Raw genomic sequence first — 16769 nt, 5'->3', positions numbered from 1 at the left:
GTACGCCACAATATGCCGCTGATCAAAGTCATTGTCATACTGAGCCAAAATTGCGCCCAGGCCCACAGGGCTAGCATCTACAGTTATCTCCGTCTTCCTCTTGGGACTGAAGTATGCTAGATTGTCGGCAGACTCAACTGCACGTTTGATGTCTTGGAACGCCCGCTCACACTGAGGGGTCCAGTCCAAAGGCTGTCCCTGTTTTGCAAGAGTTCTGAGAGGATGACTAATCGTGGCATAGTCCTTGATGTATCTGGCACAATAGCTGGCCATGCCCAGAAACGATCGAATGTCACTGACATCTTGAGGACTCTTAGTGTCATTGAGCGCCATCACTTTTTCAGGGTCAGGCTTCATCCCAGCTCCAGAGAACACATGTCCAAAGAATTTGAGAGTGGATTGATGGAATTCGCACTTTTCCTTGTTTAGGGTCAGATTAGCTGCCAAGAGGGCATGACATACCCGATCTAGAGCCTTATCATGTTCCTGAACATTTGACCCATACACGAGAATATCATCGCTGTAGTTCAGCGTGTTGGGTATGTGGTGTATAGTCTGACGGATGGCCTCTTGAAAGATCTCCGCAGCCGAGGAAATACTAAAACTTAACCGTTTGTATCGAAACAACCCCAAGTGAGTTGCGAATGTTGTTATGTATCTCGATTGTTCATGCAACTCCAGCTGATGGTATCCCTTATTCAAGTCAAGTTTCGAAAATACCCTGGCACCATTTAATGCAGAAATCATGTCACTCAAATGAGGCCCGGGGTGATGTTCCCTTTCGATGGCAGTGTTAGGAAGCCGCATATCAACACATAGACGCACCTTCCCGGGGGTGCCTTTCTTTGGCACAATGACTACAGGCGACACCCATGGGGTGGGACCGTCGGTCCGTTCAATGATGTCAGTTGCTAATAGTTCTTGAAGTTCATCCTCCACTGCTTGCTGAAGGTGGAAAGGCACTCGCCTGGGATGTTGTACTACAGGTCTTATCTGTTCATTAATGTGAAGTCGAATTTGACATCTGTTCATCTTTCCCAGCCCGGTGAACAGCCTGGGGAATTTGTGTAGAATGTCCGGGTCATCACTAACCCTGTATAGAATCTCAACTAGACGAAGGCGCTCCGCAGTTGGTAAGCTGAGAAGACAATCAGCTTCCGGGCCATCAATTACATGTATGAATGCCGGCACAGACATGGTCTGGTGCCTGAGTGTTGTTGAGAATTTTCCTAAACAGGGAAGAGGCTTCTTCGACATCCAGGTAAATACCCTGACGTACGCTGGACTCAAAGGCGGCTGTGGCTTCATTTTCTTGTATTCCGTTACGGGGATATAATTCAGTGATGCTCCACTGTCCAGAACAAACTTCGTGGCGTGATTCCCTACACTTATATTCAGTCTCGGGTATTTCTTGAGTTGGTCAGGATCTGCGACCATACTAGCGTATTCAATAGTGTATTCCGATTCACGCGACCCTGATCGAGAATCCCTGGACGACGATCTCCTCGACCATTGAGACCTCCTTGAATCTCTGCTGGAATGTGAAGAGCTAGAGGACGACTTCGGTCGATCTTGTACGGCTTTCACATGGTGTCGTCTGGCGTCAGAGCGAGTTGGCCTTGTCCTTTCATCCCTTCTTTCCCTGCGATATTCTCCACACATAGCTTCAAAATGATTCGTCCGTCCGCATTTCCGACATTGCTGGCCCATGGCCAGACAGGCCTCTCTGTGCGGGAAGTCATACCCACACCGATAACATTTTCTCAAGCTGTCTTGTTTCTTGTCTCTCCGGCCTGACCCATGCCTCCTACGCTCTGTGTATTGCTGGCGAGAAGACGGTCGGGATCAGTGCTGTTGCTCTTTCGAATGTCTGCGACTACGGCTGGCTTGCACTCGGCATACCTGCTCTCTTCTTTCAGTGCGCCCGGTTTCCATGCTCTTGGCGTGTTCCTCCGCTTGATCGTAAACCCGGGTCATTTCCTCAATCTCCTCCAGATTGTGACTCTTTCTTAATAGTCGTTCCTAAGCGTCTCGGATTGACAGCCATCGATTATTTGTGACCTGATGGCATCATCCGTTGAGAACGCATCAAATTCGCAATACCTGGACAGTCGACGTAGTCTCGTTATGAAGGTGCTCATCACTTCCTCCTTCCCTTGACGAGCTTGGTGAAAAGCATATCTCTCGTAATCCACATTTCTTTTAGGTAGGAACTTCTTGTTCAGAGCGTCTCGCACTTTATCATAGGTTCCTGTGTCTGCCTTCGGCAGTTCCTTGATTAACTTGCTGATTTCTTTACCCACAAGGTTGCGCAGTGCAATCACTTTGTCTTCATCCTCTGTCACTTTTGACCCCTTGATATAATCTTCAAAGTCCTCGAGCCATTCCTGCCATCGGGGCCCCATGCTCCCTCCAGTCGTCAGCGTTAAGGGTTCTGGGGGGCGCAGATGTGACACTCCCGTCAGGAGTGGTTTGACTTAATTTCTTTGTGAAGAGTTATGATTCGACATCTTGGCAGTACTCTCTTATTTCTTTCTTGTCTATGCACGTGCTTGTTTGTTCTTTCTTGTATGCATTAACTGGTGTTTGTTTACTTTTCAGGCTTCTTTTTTTTTTTTGATCAATGCTTGTTTGCTTGGCCTTGCCTGACTTCAAAATGGCCGCCCCGTAAACTTCATAGGGATGTCTTTCAGGGACGCCTGACTCTAAGATGGCCGCTACACAGAAACTCTCACACCCATGAGATTTTGGCTGCAGTCCTTGTCAGGCTCACCACGCTTCATGCGGCACTCACCCGCAGCCACTTCTCCAGGTGCCAGGACGCCAGCAGTGTCTCGCGCACTTTTCTGGGCACTTCACATACACAGCCAGGCTCGGGGTGAGCCCCCGACTTTTCTTCGTGCGCGTGCCGTTTCTCATGCATCGGGGTGAGCTTTTCGTTCTTGGCGCGCAACGGCGCTCTTTCTTACGATCCCTGCTACAAGGCTTCAGCAGTGCCTCGAAAACCTCCCAATCACCAGGGCAGCAGGCAGAATCGGGGTGGGCTCCCGATTTCTCCTCGTCACTTGCGTGCTAACTTGCACGCATCAGGGGTGAATTACAATTTGGCGCGAACCAACGTTCCGCTTCAAACGCGCTTCTCTTCTTTCACGCTCCAGGGGACGGGACGCTCTTCTTGATGTTCAGTGGGTGCTGGGCTGCAGCATCCCACCTTCGTCGCCAGTTGTAGTGTCTTGGCTCAAGGATAACAGACACTAGAGATACTTTTATTACGAGCTTTATTCAGAGCTTCTTGCTCGGTCCCTGTCCCTATTCTCACCGCCTTTTCCTGCCGTGTCCCCTCCTCTTCCCCTTGTCCCATTAGCTCCGCCCACCCAACAACTATACCGCTCACTTTCTACACTTAGCTCCACAATATACAGTTTAAAAAGCTGCGTTGCAAACACACACTCCCATTTCGGTCCTCTAAATGTATACATTTTAGCTGAGACTGCTGGATGGAATCAAGCTGCACTGAGAGAAGAAAGTGGACTCACTCTCTAATGTTTGCCATAATGCCTCAGTAAAATCGTTATGTACGGCTTTCTCAGTCATTATCAATTATCTTTATTCGGTCCAATGTAAGACCATAAAAACAATTTACTCATAAAACACATATTAATACAATCATAAAATCAGATAAAAGTATTTGCATCTGAAATCCAGTAACCAGCATGCTTTCTAAGTCAACATAAAAAGGGCTTTTGAAATTGTGAGTGGTGCCCCCCTATGGGTTGTAAGCCTGTTTGAATAAACTGTATTAGGTTGGAAATATGGGTCCAAGTCTCTCAATCTTTACATAATATTTTATTTTGTTGAAAAGTGGCTGTAATATTGAGGCATCACAGGAGCCTGGAATGGTCATTGAGTCCAGACAATATGAAAATATATAGGAAAAGTTTGCAGCACAACAGCTGATATCATATTTGTTCAAAGCTGCAGGCAAACCATTAGAAACCGGAGCACTGTCCGATCTACTTTTCATGATTGACTCCTTCAATTGTTGAATAGTGCAACATGTTGAGCATAAGTAAGAACACTTAATTAAAAGAGTGGACTCCCAGGTGGCAGCAAGGAGCCCTAATACAATGAGATGATATAGGACACCCATATGTTGTAGGGTACATTATTGTCATTCTCTTGTGTCTGTCCATTTCCTTTTCTGTTTATTATCATCCAAAACTTCCTTTTATTTTTATTGGTGCAGGAATTAAGCAATTCTTCTTGGAACCTTTTCAACTCCCATGTGGTTCTTTTATAGCTTTTTCGAATCCTTTTTACCTTCTGTAGCTGTGTAACGTCATCCAGGTTTTCATATACTAGACTGATATCCTTATTTAATGTGGACTTTTTTTCCCGCAGGGCTTTTGTATATCAAGAGTTTAACAATTTGCCATTGGCCATGGGCCTCACATTGATGACCTTGACGAAAATGAAGTTGATTAACAGCTGATTGTGTATTAGATCCCAAACTTTTATCTTGTCTGGCTCCGAGCAGCAATCTAACACAGATCTTATATGAATCATTACGATCTGTGGGTTTGAGGTTCCATCTCATTTCAATCACTAATTTCCGTTGCAGAACCCTATGGAAAGCAACTTCCCAGTGCAGATTCATGTTGTTAATGCCACTATCACTTTTGCAACTTTTCATTATACTATAGTGCCTTAAATATAGAAATAACTGAGTGACGCGAAAGTGTAGTGTAGCACTGCTGATATATTGTTGGAGTTTTGCACGTGAGACAGCGATTGGCCCTGCTGGAACTGACCTTTTATGGCATGCAGACGTATGCTGTGTAGGAAGGACAAGAATGAATCACCTAGGGGATCCTTTCTCCGAGGCATTGTTACTTGATCAGGAATCCCCCAGAAGGCATTGTATACAAATAATTAATCATTGATATTGTACTGGAAATGAGACTGGAATTCAATTTGCCTTTGATCAACCATATTGTATCGCTTAGCTGAGTTTCAAATTACCAATTTAAGTTTTAGTTGACATGGCCAGATGTCCGACAGGATTTTGTGAATGCAAACCTGTGATTTGCAAAATCACTGGACTTGTGACCACAAAATGCTTTTTCCAAATGTACAAAACCCTTTTTAGGTCTCGCCTGGCGTTGGAGCGCATGCGCTCCTCGCCCTGCGAGGGCTATAGTAAACACTCTAAGAAGGGGAACTTTAATCCACGCCCCTGTTTCTCGGCCGTTTCCAATTGGCTCGCGTTGTGATTAATGTTTTTTTGCGCTTTCGATTTGCTGTGTGTCATTTTCGTTACAGCCCTTGCAGTTTTTGCAGCCCGCCCATCGTGACAAGCACATCTGTTTTCACTCAGCCCAGACGCAAAGACAAGCGGCTGAATGAAAACAGATGGTGAGCATTTTCTTTTCTCTTTGTGCTTCACGGCTGTTGTGAAGATTTTTCTTATCTGCTTGTTTATTTAACAAGCAGATAAGAAAAGTCTTCACGAGGGCTGTGAAGCAGAGAGACACGGCGCACAGGCATTCCGAGGGCGCCTGTTCCCAGCACCTTTCCCCTCAGTGTCCTGCATGAATGCATTCTCAGTGCAGTGGTGCTCCCTGCCAGCTCCACTGGATCCCACTGGTACTGTAAGTCCACAAATCCCAGGACATCGGGTACACACGACCCAAACTCATTCGGTTAGGGCCATGCAGACTCAGCTTGCCCCGTAGCACACCTAACAGGGTCTGACACTGCGTATGTCTGAACATGAGGTCATGCTGTTAATAAGACTACCAACCATCCGTCCAGCTGAGCCCTCACAACAGATGTAATTCAAGAGGCAGTCTGACGTTGGGCTTGGCCAACCTTCATTTAGAGCAACTTCCTCTGTCACCTTTACACAAGACTACCTCTTTAAAATCATGATGGGCCTGCAATTTCCAAGCATTTCAGTTCCAAGAAGTGGTATAGAAGTCATGATCTCAAGGTAATGGGAGATCTAGTGCTAACCTCGACAGAGCTGTCCTTGGGCAATATTATTAAAAGTGCCCCGGGGGTGCAACGAGCATGTGCGCCCGCTTTCCGCGTCTCTGGGGCTCTTTGCTGTTACAGAAAGGGCTGCAGACGCTTGTGCGACCCTTTCTGTAATACAGATAGCGCTGGCACACATATAGCGCCATTCCTATCATCAGAGGGTGTTCCCTCATTTTCATGAGGGAGTGGCCTCATGCAAATGAGGGAATCCTTTTGCCTCTTGCGCCTGCGCCGTATTACAGACGGGGTCGCAAAGGCAAAGAAGCTGTCGGAATACGTATTGACACTGCACCATCTAAAAGATGGCGCACTCTCAGTGCGCCCCCTGACGGCAGCCCTCTGGAGGGGGGGAAAGGGGGTCCTATGAACCCCCCTACACATCCCCTTGCAGGCAGGTGCAGTCACTCACTGCACCCACCTGCAAAGGGATCTCTCTCCCATCTTCGAAGTGCAGGCATGTTGCCGTCTGCAGAGTGAAATACAGAGCGGCTGCTTCAAAGCCGCTTCCTTTTTCACTTGAATGCACTGCCCCTAGGGCAGCATGACTTTGCATCTGCACTGAGGTCAGCAAATTCAATGTAACAGGGCACGCTTTCCCTGTTTGTGTCTGGCGCCACTGTTTTAAGGTGCACTGTGGCGCAAACAGGGAAAGTGCGCCCTATGTGTTCAAGGGCCCCGGGTCTCTTAGGCCAGTGGTTCTTAACCTTTTGACTTCTATGGGACTCCACTTAACCATTGCAGGAACCTGGGGAGCCCCAATGAATCATTATTGGATTTCGAAGACACCCGCTAAGTCATTACTGGAAGCCGGGGACCCCTGCTTAAGCACTGTCGATTTGAAGCACAAAACAAAACACAAAAAAATACAGAATGCACAAATGATGAAATATTTTATTTACTTCACCAACAAATATGCAAGACAAATTAGAATTTCAATTTTGATGCAAAGAATGGAGAGTCCCTTAATTCAATGTAGGCCTCTCATCGTCCATTTTATAATCTATCTGATGCACTTGCACTGCATCCACGATTTAATCTGAGGATACTGACTTAATTCTTAGCCTTTTCAACATGATTTTTTGCTTTTTTATTTTTATACACTAATAATCTGTCAATATTTAATTTTGTGAGCAGTCGTGGACCCCCTGAGTAGGCTTCACAGACCCCTGGGGTCCCCAGACCACAGGTTAAGAACCACTATCTTAGGCTATACACAAAGCCCTCATATGCAGAAGGATGGTGGACAACTGTAGTCTTTTAGACAAGTCCCTATTATAAGATATCATACAAGAAACCCCGCATTCAAGACCAGGACACCCAACTGCGCTGGGAAGGGAGCTTTTTATCTTTTTCACACTGGGCCAGAAAACGAGCATTACCCCTGGGGACTGGGAAGGGTGTGGACACCTTGAGTCTAAAATAAACGTACTTTGCTGGAGGTCCCCCACTCGTTATGTACTTCCGTAGACATTGGCTCATGCCTTTGGAGTACATTTTGGGGAGTATTGGAACTCGCAGAGAATTCCACGACAACTCCTTGAAACCTTTGACTGACGCAACTTCCAGGAATAGTGCTGGAAATCTTCCTGAATTCTGAATTACTTTCATGCTTATCAAATGCGTAAGTGTAGTTAATCTCCATTTGTGCTGACTTTTTCACATCTCAAAGAGGAAAAATATTCCCATAGAGAAACCTTTACCACTACACCCCCATCAATTTGACGGGTGCTTTCTCCCGATAGTCAGCCTGTATATGTTTTTTCTCCTTCCTCTGAAAACAGTAAATTTGTGTTTGTGGGTGTTCATCTACTTAGGCAGGCACAAACTAGGGGTGGGAGGAACTTGGGAGCTTCACTCTGCGGAGTTACATGAAAACTGTGTGAGATTCCGCAGAGTTCCGAGAATGGGTGGAATTAGGCACGTCATGCTGCTCGCATTGGGCACGTCATGCTGCTCGCATTGATTTTCAGTGCCGGGAGCTCATTCTGCACTGAAAAATCAGCACGAACAGCACCATGCGGTGTGCCAGAAGGTGCTGCTTCTCAAGATGATTGCTGTCACTCGAGTGTATTTTCGACTCGAGCGTTAGCTTTGTTATCGCGAACGGTCACGACTGCCCACTTTGGGAAAATCTTGCCAGGTGCCCTCCTAGTTACAGAAATCGCGCTAGGGGTCACTAGATCTCGCTCACCAACTTACTGTTAGTGAGCCGTGCCTGAGAACAAACTCTGCCATGCAGAGGTTGGCAGAATTTGACCAGAAGTCCGTGTGACATGCATAACGTGGAGGGGCCAAAACTGTACTAACTCCTTCGGTGGAGCAGAATTTATCGCCCACCCCTAGCAAAAGAACAAAAATTCACTCATGCATGAAATTGCACCAGGCTGCTATAATACCATATGGGGATAAAAATCCATTTACACATGTAGCTTCATATTTTGAGAATACAGTATATAACTTTACACTTACAGAAACAGCACATGTTGTGTGTATCCGTATAATCTTTCTTTATGTGGATCTCTTTGGAGTTCAGAAACATGAATAGATGAACTTGACTTGACATATGATGAAGAGGATGTAGCCTTACGGCTACAGCGGTCGACCTCGAAGCTGGGGAACAGGATTCGAGTCTCGGGAGGGACGCGCAACATCCTGTGATTCTGGGCAAATCACTTAAGCTCCCTGAGTCTAACAAAAATGAATGTGTCCATCTGTAACGAAACTAGTGCTCATGTAAAGCGCTCTGATACCTGATATCCTCGGGTCGAGTTTGTGCTATATAAAACTAAAAAAATATATATATATATGGTGTTGAGCGTTTACCTGTGAAAGGCGTGCAGAGTCTAATTCTGCTGGCTCCACATTACATTTGTTTCTGTTCACGCTTTCTTTCTAAATTCATTTAGTTATCTGTTTGGGATTTGGACAACTGACCCATGGAGGTGGGGAATGTGTGTATAATAGGAGAAAAACTATTTGGATAGTGTGGTTAAATGGGGCATTTGTTGTAAATTAATTTTTTTATTCAATTCATCAGCACCCGACACAGGAACACCAATTCCAGCATGCTATTCCCCATTCAAGGTGTGCAAACTCATAATGGCCCAGAAAAAAGTGTGTTAATACTCTGCAGTATTGGTAATATTGGACCCTCTTTACCATGCAGTCAGTTCCTGGTCCTCATGAGGGGCCTGAAAGGTCTAGTAGTTTGTGCATGACAAAAAGGAAACATGCTTCATAGTAGGGTTTATTGTTATACTGTCATATCAGTGGCCTACAGGAATATTACTTCTATTTCACGCCACAAGTTCTTGTTATGTGCCTCTTGCAGCATTCCAACCAAACAAAGGGGATGGTGAAAATTCTACGGCATGGTCATTGACGGTCAAATTCCTCTTTCGCCCTGTGGTATTCAGTGGAATTCTGTTTGCCATACAAGGCGAAAACCACACCACTGCGCTTTCATTAGCAATGGACAAACTGCAACAGGTAAGGTGCTTTCAGTATAAAATATGCAATGTGAAAAGTACGTCATGTTCCACCAAATTTTAATTAAATCTTGCATAATGTTTTAAACAAAACACTAAAGGTCCGATTAACAAAAAAAGTTTAAAAGTATGTGTGGAAATTTAAGCCTCCGCTTAAATGTACACTTATGTGCAATTCACAAACATTTCCAGGAGTGCACATGGAAAGCTGTTCCAGTTGCAGGCTTAAAGGCGTACTTTTGGGAAAATCATGCGGCTGTTTTATTGCATGCGCATTTCCCCCATTGCGGTAATACACACTGTAAGAAATTGGGTTATTAGTTGAGAGGGGTGGAACCCTAATAATAAACATAACCCTTGTTGGAGTGAACCACTAGAAGCCATGAAAATATCCTATGCTTAGCCCTCTGGTAGCTTGACACAAAAGCAGTCAGGTTCAACTTTGAGGCAATGTGTAAAATCTTCATGCAACACACAAACAGAAATAATGTGAATACACATCAAAACAAAATTCCCAAATCAATTTAGAAAAATAAAGTAAATTGTAATAAATAAAGTGACACCAGAATGAATTAAATCGAATCCGTAGAACAGGAGTAATACATTTTTAAAGTTTCTTAGTGAAATCAAGGGCCAGAAGTGGATTTCGGCCCCTTTGCGACCGCAAAATAGGTCAGCCCAATGTACTAACCCTTTTTTGCGAGTCGCTTATCAATTAGCGACTCGCAAAATAGGGCTTGCGACTCGCTATTAGGAAGGGGGGTGCCAAGGGCATCCCTTACTAATAGCGAATCCATAACCTATGTATGAATGTTTTGCGACCGCAATTGCGGTTGCAAAACACTCGCAGTTTACCACCCTTCTCAGAAGGGTGGTAAGGCACTCGCAAATGGAAAGGGGTCCTCAGGGGACCTCTTCCCCTTTGGGAATGGATGCACAAATATTTTTAAGAGCACGCAGCAGTCCCAGGGACCACTGCCTGCCCTTAAAAAATGAAAAAGAAATGTTTTATTTTTATTTTTTAAATGCATCCCGTTTTCCTTTAAGGAAAACGGGCTGCATTAAAAAAAAAAAAAACTGCTTTGTTGACAAAGCAGCCACCATCCCTGCGAGTGCCAGCCATTCCCAATGGGGTTGCATATTGTGACAGCCTCATTAATATTCATGAGGCATGCCATTTGTGACCCCATTGGGAATCGCAAACAGTGTCACTGTTGAACAGTATGTTTAGCGGGTCGCAAACTTAATGGTCGTACATCTGGCCCCTGGTGACTAAAAGATCAAAGCGCCATCCGTGGTTATCTGGTCGCGTAAGACCAGGTCAAAGTCAAAAGGTAAGGCTGATAGTGATGGAGCACGGGCCAGATACAAGGGGTTGATTGGATCTAGTGTCGGCTTAACCTCTGACGTCTAAAAAAAATGGTGAAAAGTTCATGAATGAAGGTAGAGTCTCCGTGGGGTAAGGCACCAAGCTCTATCCGAGGACAAGTCATCAACGACAGGAAGCCCCGGACGAGGTCTTGGTGAAGCCATCGACGAAAGCCGGAAAAGCTCAGATTGAGAGAAGCTGGATTTCCAGGACAAGGAGGTCGTTGTCATCAATGGGCTGTTGGTCATCATGGAGCCCGATGAAGATTTCTACCTTTGGATTTAGACGTTTTTCTGGGGTTTGGATTCACCTTGGGGCATGCACTGCAGGCTGTAGCCAAAGAGAGCTCCATGAGACTGGAAACCGTTGCCGGGAGGTCCTGCTAAAGACTATTTGCTGCTGCAGATAAGAACGTAGTGGGAGCTGCAGCTAAGTCAATCCCACCAGCAATGGGCCTTCATCAGATCAGCTTGAAGGTAGGCCCTGGTCTCCTGTCTATTCTCAGAGCAGTTTTTACTTGAAAATTGTCTAAGCCTTGGTTTTGAATTTTAGTAGGAGGAGGCCACTTTAATACCACATCAAGGGTCCAGTACCTGGAGGGGGGGCACTACTTGGGGTTAGGACTCACTCCATTAGTAACTAGCAGCAGTAGCCAGGCAGGTTGCAGGGTCTCTGGAACTTGTTGTGTTTCTATAGCTCACACAGGAGGTCATCCAGCTAGCTCTTGGAGTCACTCTGGTAGACCTGGGTTCAAGGAGCTGGTCCCATCTTCCTTGCTTAGGCAGTAGGGCAGCAGAACAGTCCTTCCAGTTGCAGTGTAGCAGGGCAGTTGTCCTTCTGGGCCTTCCACAGGTCCAGAAGTGATCTGAAGAGTGGTCCAGAGGGTCCATTATTATACCGCTGTCCCTTCCCCGCTCAAGGCTCCAAACTGTCTGGGGTGACAAAAGACTGGTGTCAGGCGCCTTTGTGTGTGCTGGAGGCAAAGCCCTTTGAAGTGTAAGAGAGCAAGGTACAGCTCCACCCTCAGCCATCCTGGCAGGATTGTCAATCCTGCCCACACCCATTGTGTCACTGGGAAGATACAAAGACCCTACAGCAGAGCCATTCACTATCATGTGACACAGGATACTAGCTGAACGAACAAATTATAGGGATAAGAAAGTTCCAACTTTCTAATAGTGCAATTTCCAGAATTGTGACTTAAGATCTTACTTTACCACTAAAGAGGGTTTTAAACTCCAGTTCATTTGAGCATAAACAGCATTTCTCTATCTGCTCCAATTCCAAAGTAGGCACATATTAAATGTGATAAGGTAACCAAGTGTTATTCAATGGGAGAGATAGGCCTTACCACAGAGTTTTTCAATGCCAGGACATGTAAAATTTCTAAGGCCTACTTTTTGAAATACCATGCACCTTGCCCTATGGCTTTTAAGGCCTACCTTAGGAGTGACCTATAAGCATTAAAAAGGATTATTTTGCCAGGTTGAAATGGCAGTTTTAAACTGCACTACAGGCTGCAGTGGCAGACATGAGACATGTTTTAAAGTGCTACTTTAGTGGGTAGCACAATGAGTGCAGCAGGCCTACTTGTAGCATTTAATTTACAGGCTAATACCATTTCCCAGGGACTTAAAAGTAAATTAAATGTGCCAATTAGGCGTAGGCAATTGCCCATTAAAAACGTTTTTTTATCCTACACCCTGAAATTTGGGGGTGTTCCTATCCCTTTCTCTTCCTGGAAGGGGATTTACTCAAGCTCTTTGGAGGAGCAAATCTCTGACCATTTCTAGGTTAAAAGACTGTTTTAGAGGAGTTTGTGAATGACTATGAAATGCTACAAATCTGGCATATGTTTATGGCCCAAAAGGTCTTTGTGTATTCGGTGCGGTGTGCAACCAGAATAGTGACAGTGAAATACCACTGTGCAAAAATATTGTGAAGGTAAGTCTAGATAGGTAAGTACAGATTAAGTGTCCGGAGCAGCCAGCAAGAATTCAGCTGTTGTCAGGTTCGCAGCCCTCTTCTGGGCACATGGTGAGTGGGCTGGAGACTGGGTCCCGAGGGTCTCTGTAGGTCCTCCTCCTCTTAGGCTGATTGTTGAGTTAAAGGCTCAGGTAGACTGACCTTTCAGCCTTGAGGCGGCAATGCATTCTGCTTTCAGTATCAGGTCTGGGTGGAGACAGTTGGTCTGCTTTTAGGAACTTCCTAGTTCAGTGGCAATGGTATAGTGCGATTGGGTCAACTTCCACTCAGTGCTTTGGGGATCTGCCCAGTTACTCGGTAAAACAGTGGTCAAGTGCCCCGAGGCAGCAGCTTCACTTAGGGCTGTAGTCTGCTCAATTGCAGCCAGGTTAACCACCACGAAATCAGTTCCTGCACACCTGGTTAGTGGTAAGGAGTTAGAGAAATTCTCTTTTTCAGTAGTGCAGACTGCATGGCTACACTTGAGACAAGTACCAGGGCTTTGATGGCAGACTCTGTTTCAAGCACACTTGGGCAATTGCAACGGGATTGTCAGTAATTACTCCAGGTCTGCCACTCTGTATGAGAAACTGCAAGTATTTCAAGGTGCCTCTCGCTCGGTCCACTGCCCCTGCGGAAGAAACGATTCTGCAACTGATTATGATGGACTATGAGCTTCTGGGGCTGTTGGTGACATCACAACAAATAAGGCCTTTAAAGAGGCCATGTCACAAATTTGCAGAACCCTTCCGGCTCCCTCTGGTAGGCCTCTGGACCCAAGCATGCTCAGGGCCATCCAGTCGGTATACCACTGGGAATCTGCCCTTGGCACCATCTGTGCCTCCAGAAATAGCTTTGGGTTTCACTTCGACACTGGAACTGACTTCCAATCCAATTCCAAGATCCATGCTGGTCCATGTGACATTGACGTCACTGGTGCCCATCATTCTCTCCTACTCCGAGCCAAAACCATCTCTGCGTCAACCAAAGTTAAATATCGATCCCATACTGATGCACCCGACCCCAGTCGTTTCAGATTCAGACACAACCATGCCTTTATCTCGGAGCTACATTCTAGAGCTCCAACAACTTTATGGTTCAGACTCTGACCACAACCAATCTGCCTTTGAGGATGATGATGGTGATGAGGGGTAGTAAATTTCCCAAAAATATAGGATGACAGTTTATATCAGGGCGTATGGGATGCCAGTGGGTGAACACTTTCCTGGACACTGGGTTGTGTTCTGGACCGGTGACTGAAGAAAGTTCCTTCTTTATCATGGTGATGATACACACAACTGAGATTTTAGGCTTGCAACTGGCTACTGCTGTGGTCAAAATCAATGTTCAAACAGAGGTTTTGCTTATGCTTTGAAATTATTGTGTATATATAAATATATAGCTTGAAGGCAGGAGTTCCATGCCTGCCCCATTGAAGCCGCCCTGCCAGAGTAAGAGGCCTCTTTCACTGAACAATTTGGAGTTGATATATATATATATATATAGATAGATATATATTTTCTCCATCAAATGCCACTCACTGCCGAACAGCTCACGGGCGGGTGTCGTTGTCGTGAAAGTGGCTTTCACGCAAAATATTCTTCACCAATTTCCTAAAAAGAATTTTACAACGCACTCCTTGGATTTTACATGCTTCAAAGGGTTTAATTTCAGGCAGACCGGTTTCAGCATTATGCCTTTTTCAATGCCTCTGGGTGTTTTTCAGTCACATTGCCCCCATTTAAATATCCATATCTGCTTCCCCATTGGTTGTGAGAAGCGAGGTCAGTGATGACGGACAACAGTGATAGCAGTTCTGTCTGTTGTTACGTCCGCCATGTCAGCATGATCATGCTGGATTCCACTCACCACACTCACCACACGGGGGCTCACTGAAGAATGTTCCTCGCCCTGCCATACTCCACTCAGCACAGGGATGAAAACACCGCCACTTACCAGTAAGATGTAAAATTCCTTTTAGGAAATTGGTGAAGAATATTTTGCGTGAAAGCCACTTTCCCGACAACGACACCCGCCCGTGAGCTGTTCGGCAGTGAGTGGCATTTGATGGAGAGTATTTTATGGACTGCCTGAACCGCCGCCACTTACCAGTAAGATGAAATACATCGACACTATGTCGTCATTTACTAAAAATTAAAGGAATCCAGTTACAAAACAGGAATTTGTGTTTTCATCCCTGTGCTGAGTGGAGTACGGCAGTATGTGCATCAGCTCCATAGAGCAGTAGGCAGCAGAGAACTTCACTGGCTTCCAATAAGGAATTATTGTCCTGTTTATGAAATTAGGGCAATCTTAAGGCAAGATCAATAGATGATCCGAGCATGATTCTCTCATTGTGGCGAGGTTCCGTGGGAGGGTTTTGGGGCACAAGATTCCCAGGCATGGAACAACTATCTTCGGTGCCAATCTCTGGTCTAGTCTTGCCTTGAATGATACAGTTGAATAGTGCCTACAAATGGGTAAATCAATTTTGGTCACTTTGCAAGTGTTCGTTCAACACGTCCAGTAAAAACAAGTACAGCATTATGGCATTATGAAAAAAGCTATGTGCATAGTATTCACACCCCGCCCAAATGTATGATCTTTAGCACATCATCTTGGTATTTTTTATGTCCTTGCCAGAGGTGCTTACTTGTTTGACACAAAACAAAAACCCAGAACTATTCAAATGAAAACATACACCAAGGCAAAAGAAAGCAGTTGAACTGTACACAAATCATTCAAAATAAGGTCAACGCAAGAGAACATGGGTATGGAGCTCACCTTAAACATGTCATTTTTGTAGCTCTTCTTGTACATCATATCCTCATGTGACATAGCAATTGCATTAGTCCATCTTCAACTATTTGATGACCATCTAAACAAGCACTGGCATAGCCAATAGGTCTCGCCTTTGGGACCTTATAAGTGTTTAGCCATGCAACAGTTGCATAACTAATACTTATAAGGTCCCAAAAGCGAAACCTATTGGCTATGCAAAGCGGCCGCAAAAGTGATTGCGATCAAACATCAAAGCGGCCGCGAAAGTGAAAGTAATCGCGGTAAAGCGCGGCGCGCGTGCCCGCGCACATGCACTGTAGCTCTAGGCTGGCCTGGTAGCACTTTTTGGAGCCCTCTCAATAAGTCTCGCCAGACCAGCGCATGCGCTGGGTCAGGCGAGACCTAAAAATGCCCAGTACACTTTTGACAGTGTGGCCATGAGACCTGGGTGGAGGTACCACCACGTTAGTTCAGAGGAGTCTATTTCAAAGGCACAAGCACCTTGCGTTGGTGCTTCCTCAACATGGCAATAGGAAATAGGTGAAAAAAGTCTTACAACGGCTTCCAGAAAAGAGCCCTGTGTTGTCAGAGCTCTCAATTATCAAACATCAGAGCAGTAAGTACTCACCAGCCCAGCCCCAAACATCTTGAGGATAGTGCCCGTTTCCTTGTGGAAGTCTGTGCTCGGGAATGGCTTAGGCAGAATTAAAACTCCATAAATGAGGCAGGTAACAGACTCTTATCCAATTGCTAAAGCAATTGTCAGGGCCGGCTTCAGCGCTGTTTGTGCCGTATACGACAATCTTTGTTGGCAACTCCCTATGATCTCCTTCTCCTCGGTTTCCCTCACTCCTACACTCCAACAGTGACACTCATCGCTCCATAGCGCCTCTCTCACTTACATTTCATTTGTATTATAGTGCTACTCCTAACAGGGTGTAGGGTGTCAGAACACTTTACATCACACAGGCATTATACAGAGACAATGAACCTTATGTATGTAAATCAGTCCAGAGGAAATGTAACATAAAACAATGAGGATTACAAGGTGTAGAAATCCCATGTCATCCTTACAGGTAGGCAGAATATTTTAACAGTTTTTGGTCTGGAGAAGCAGAAACTCAGGA

The 16769-nt window shown here is 45.4% G+C and overlaps 1 protein-coding gene across 1 annotated transcript in view; it reads left to right on the top strand.

Moving 5' to 3' along the window:
* LOC146785097 (growth arrest-specific protein 6-like) overlaps window positions 1–16769 on the top strand; it is a 115384-nt gene that overhangs the window by 67775 nt on the left and 30840 nt on the right. The window contains exon 6 of the mRNA XM_085633652.1: window positions 9371–9528. Within this exon, the coding sequence (XP_085489778.1) occupies window positions 9371–9528 (158 nt within the window). The remainder of the gene's footprint in view (window positions 1–9370; window positions 9529–16769) is intronic.

This window comes from Triturus cristatus, chromosome 11 (assembly GCF_964204655.1).
Source record: "Triturus cristatus chromosome 11, aTriCri1.1, whole genome shotgun sequence".
Classification (NCBI taxonomy): domain Eukaryota; kingdom Metazoa; phylum Chordata; class Amphibia; order Caudata; family Salamandridae; genus Triturus; species Triturus cristatus.
The sequence above is the reverse complement of the archived record's forward strand: the minus strand, read 5'-3'. Positions and strand labels throughout refer to the sequence as shown.